This window comes from Nannospalax galili, unplaced genomic scaffold, assembly GCF_000622305.1.
Source record: "Nannospalax galili isolate Female #2095 unplaced genomic scaffold, S.galili_v1.0 scaffold809, whole genome shotgun sequence".
Taxonomy (NCBI): Eukaryota; Metazoa; Chordata; class Mammalia; order Rodentia; family Spalacidae; genus Nannospalax; species Nannospalax galili.
Genome location: NW_008360015.1, coordinates 2,430,439 through 2,435,322, shown reverse-complemented (window position 1 = coordinate 2,435,322; position 4,884 = coordinate 2,430,439). Strand labels below are relative to the sequence as shown.

Genomic DNA, 4,884 nt, shown 5'->3' with positions numbered 1-4,884 from the left:
CCGGGAGTTCCCCTAGCCCGCGCCGGTCCTTTTCCCCCTTATTGAGACCTGGCCAGTAGAGCGCCGAAGCGCGCGCAGCCTCCAGGCCTGACTAGCTAGCCTCCTGATCTACAATGAGCCAGTGAAGCCGCGATGCAAAGTGCGCCTGCGCGAGCCCTGGGAGCCGCGTGCCTGGGAAACAAGGTGACTGAGTCGCAGCCCCGCGACTCTTCCGGGTGAGTTCCTGTTCGATCCTCGTGGGACTCCCGAGATTGGCCCTGACTGACAGTGTTCCGAGGCCGGGCGGTCAAATGAGAAGGCCTGAGAGGAGTCAGGGTGGACGGCTTCAATTCGTCTCCAATTCAGAGGTTTTATATTAAAACCTGGGGGAGGGCCGGGCTTGGTGGTGCACACGTTAATCCCAGCACTCTGGAGGCAGAGGCAGGAGGATCTCTGTGAGCTCAAGGCCAGCCTGGTCTACATAGTGAGTTCCACGCCAGCTGGAGCTACAGGGAGACCTTGTCACAACAAAAACCTGGGTAAGGGAGCTAGAGGAGACTCAGTTCGTAGAGAATTTGCCTGGCATGCAGGAAACCCTGGGTGCACATCTGTAATCCAGGAGAAGCAAAATTTTAAGACCATTCTCAAGTATATAGCGAGTTCCAGGCCAACCTAGGCTACGCGGAGACCCTGTCTCAAAAAAAGAAAAAGAGTAACAGAAAGGAAAGTCCATCTTTATTTTCTCTGTGAAATTTAGCATTTATTTCCAGAACTGCTAGACCAATGCTAGCCTGTGATTAAGTCATAACATCTAGTGGCTAGTGCCATGATAGAGTTTCCATGGCAACTCCAGAGTGACCACTCAAGTTTCCATTTACAGTAATTTCTTCTTTGACATTACTATAGCATCTTGTTTTTTAATGCATCACAAAAGAATCACCAGGCTGGGCATGGTGGCACATGTCTTTAATCCCAGCACTTGGGAGGCAGAGGCAGGCTGATCTCTGTGAGATCAAAGCTAGCCTTGTCTACACAGCGAGTTCCAGGCCAGCTGAGGCTACAGGGAGACCCTGCCTCAAAAAGACCAAAAAAAAAAAAAAAATTTTGAAAATGCTAATAATAATATATTTAGCCTAGTATATTTGAAATCATGTTTAAAAACATTACTAATGTGTGTTTTACATTCTGTTTTCTATGCAAAGATTTTGAGGTTGATTTTTATTTTTTGGGTTTTTTTGAGACAGGATCTCCATGTTGTCCCACCAGGTGTGGAACTTGTTATTTAGACCAGGCTGGCTTCTATCTCATGGCGATTTGCCTGTCTCTGCCTTCCAGGTGCTGGGATTAAAGGTGTAGACCACCATGCTGGGCTTTCTATGCAAAGATTTGAAATCTAGTGTGTATCTTATATCTCCATTCAGAGCTGCCACAGTTCAAGTGTCAGTAGCCACATGTGGCTTAACATATGTCTTATCTGTTTGTCCAAATATGGGGGCTGGAGAGATGGCTCAGTGGTTAAGAGCATTGACTGCTCTTGCAGAGGACCAGGTTGAGTTCCCAGCACCCACATGGCAGCTGACAACCATCCATAACTCCAGTTCCAGGGGATCCAATGTTCTTTTCTGGCCTCCATGGGCTTTGCATGTACATAGTACACTTACATATATGGAGGAAAAACATGCATACATATAACTTTTTTTTTTGGTCTTTTTGAGACAGGGTATCTCTGTAGCCTGAGCTGGCCTGGATTCACTATGGAGACCAGGCTGGCCTTGAGCTCACAGAGATCTGTCTGCCTCTGCCTCCCAAGTGCTGGGATTAAAGGCATGAGCCACCATGTCTGGCCACATACAACATTTTTTTAAAAAAAGAAAAAATAGCTGGGCTACAACTTTGGAACGCCTCTTACTTTAAAAAATTGCTTATGTATATCAGTGTTTTGCTTGCATGTATGTGGTGTACCTCATGCGTGCAATGCCCACAGAGGCCAGAAGAGGGTATCAGATCCCCTGGAAATGGAGTTAGGGATGGTTAGAGGGCATGTGGTTGCTGGGAAGTGAGCCCAGGTCCTCTGCAAGAGTGGCCAGTGCTCTTGACTACTGGACCACCTCTTCAGCTCACTCTTCTTGACTTTTATGACTGTGAGTGTGATTTGGCTTCCATATTTTTCTTAATTTCAGGCTGTAGTGGAACAGGAAAGCCAGTGATGGACCTCGTGAGACTTGCCCGACTCTTTTCTGGCCCCAGCCCCACAGGACTGTGTGCCCTTCAACACTTGGACCTTCTCAGATTCACCCAATGGGCACTAGGCAGGGAGGCATTTCCATGGCTGAGAGCCCCATGGTCAACTTGGCGAGTGTCAGCTGCCTTCCAAAGCTCTGCCTTCTATAGCTCGTCCTCTGGTCTGCCCTTGGGCCAAGAGAGCCAGAAGAACCTGGGTAGCCTGTGTTCTGACAGGAAGCTCAGTGCCACTGCCTCTCAGGAAGAAGAGGATGAAGAGGACTTTGGGACCCTTTCAGATAAATACTCCTCACGGAGAATATTCCACAAGTCAACAGCCCAGCTGTATAACCTAAGGCTCAAAGAACAGAGTTTTGAGGAGGATGAGGAAGTGGAGCCCAAATTGTGGCAGGGCCGGAGGAATACTCCCTACTGGTACTTCCTTCAGTGCAAGCATCTGATCAAAGAGGGAAAGGTGAGGGAAACTTACATTCGCTTGCTTGCGTTTTAAATTTTTTGTTTTAATTTCATATGTTTTACCTGCATGTAGGTATGTGTACCATGTGTGTGCATTGCCCATGGAGGCCAGAAAAGGGTGTCAGATCCCCTGGAAGTAGAGTTACAGATGGTTATAACTGCCGTGTGGGTGCTGGGAACTGAACTTGTGTCCTCCGGAAGAGCAGCCAGTGCTCTCAATTGCTGAGCTATCTCTCCAGCCCAAGATTCTACTTTCTGCTGGCTCTGTATTTTATATAGGGCAGTGCTGTAGTTTGGGGTGCTTAGTGCTCTTTCTCTGGACCTTTTCTCTTTTGTCTTCACTCAGCTTGGAGACCCACCAGCCTCCTGGCCGTGTGTGTGCCCTGGCTACTACACTTTCTACCTTCTTGTCTCTAGGCCAACAAGTCTTTCTGTGGACTCTTGTGTATCCAGCTTCCTCTTCCTCATCTCCTTTATGCTTATCTACACCGACACTTGTTCAAATCCAAGCCTGAAATTTGTTCATAACACTCTTTAAACAAAAAAGATTATTATTGGGCCAAGGCATGGTGGCACAATGTTTTAATCCCAGCCGTTGAGAAGCAGAGGCAGGAGGATCTCTACGAGATCAAGGCCAGACCAGTCTGCCTAGCAAGTTCCAAGACAGCAGGACTACACAATGAGACCTTGTCTAAAAAAAAACCTTTTGTGTGTGTGTGTGCACATGCATGCATGCATGCAGATTTGTGTGCATGTGGAGTTGATTCTCTTCTACTTTTATGTGGGTCTGGGGTATTGAACTCAGGTTGCCAAGCTTGCCCAGCAAGCTGCCTTTGTCTGCCTAGCCATCTTGCCAGCCCCCAGCTCTCTGTCTCAGTGCATGGCAATCCCATTAGTCTTTTGTCCATATCACATTTCCTCCTGTATGCTTTATTCTTCTTTACCAACTTTGCCTCTAAAGTGTCCGTAGTAACTATTCCTTCTAGCCCCATTATGTTGAGACCATCTTATTGCCCTGGTATTCACTGTGTAGCTCAGGCAGACCTTAAATTCATAATCTTCTTGCTTTAGCTTCTGTTTTGTTTTTTGTTTTTCTTTGTTTGGTCTTTTTGAGACAGGGTCTCCCTGTAGCCCCAGCTGGCCTGGAGCTAGCTAGCTGTGTAGTCCAGGCTGGCCTAGCTCTCAGAGAGATCCACTTGCCTCTGTCTCCTGTGTGCTGATTTAAAGCTGTAGCCTGGCCCCAGCTTTGCCTTTTTTATTTCATTTATTTCATTGTTTACACACACACACACACACACACACACACACATACACACACACACACACACATACACACACACATACACACACACAGAAGAGCATGCCAAGGTGCATTTGTGGAGGTCAGAAGGCAACTTGAAGTTCTCTCTTTCTACCATGTGTGTTCTGGGATGGAACTGGGATCAAGCTTGGTGGCAAGCACCTTTACCCTCTTTCTCTTTTTTTCCCCTTTCTGAGACCAGGTTTCACCTAGAACTTGTTATGTAGCCCAAACTGGAGATGAGATCCTCCTGCTGGGATTATAGGCACAAGCTGCCATCCTCAGTTTATTTCTCTTTCTGTGCCTATCTTTCCCCACCAGAACACAAGCTTATGAGCAAGCTCTCTTGTCCACTGCCTCCCCAATGTTTGGGCCTTGCTAGACTCATGCTAGGACTCAGTAACTATTATGTAAATAAACAGATAAGAATTATTAAGGCATGAGGGGCTGGAGAGGTGGCTCACACTGGTGCCCGGTGTGGTAGCTCATGCCTTTAATCCCAGCACTTGGAGAGGTAGAGGCAGGCGGATCTCTGTGAGACCAAAGCCAGCCTGGTCTACATAGTGAGTTCCAGGCCAGCTGGAGTTACAGGAGACCTTGTCTCAAAAAGACCAAAGAAAGAGCATATACCACTTTTCTAGAGGACCCAAATTCCATTCCCAACACCCATGTTGGGCAGCTTAGAACTGCCTGTAACTCCTAGCTCTGATACCCTCTTCTGGCCTTTGCTGGTACCTGCACACACACAGGCACATAAACACACACAGACACTTTTTTTGGGGGGGGCTCTTTTTCAGACAGGGTCTCCCTGTAGCCCTAGCCGTCCTGGAACTCACTATGTAGAACAGGCTCGCCTTGAACTCAGAGATCCGCCTGCCTCTGCCTCCCAAGTGCTGGGAATAAGGTGT

The 4,884-nt window shown here is 47.6% G+C and overlaps 1 protein-coding gene across 2 annotated transcripts in view; it reads left to right on the top strand.

The window, feature by feature from the left end:
- The first annotated feature begins 70 nt into the window (after nt 1-70).
- The window catches only part of Ptcd1 (pentatricopeptide repeat domain 1), a 16,424-nt gene continuing 11,610 nt past the window's right edge, over nt 71-4,884 (top strand). The window contains exons 1-2 of one of the 2 annotated variants that reach the window (XM_008824046.3): nt 71-215; nt 2,160-2,674. In XM_008824046.3, coding sequence (XP_008822268.1) covers nt 2,186-2,674 — 489 coding nt within the window. In that variant the 5' untranslated portion in view covers nt 71-215; nt 2,160-2,185. Of the gene's footprint in view, nt 348-2,159; nt 2,675-4,884 lie in introns of both variants that reach the window. The other variant, XM_008824047.3, reaches the window with a different exon arrangement.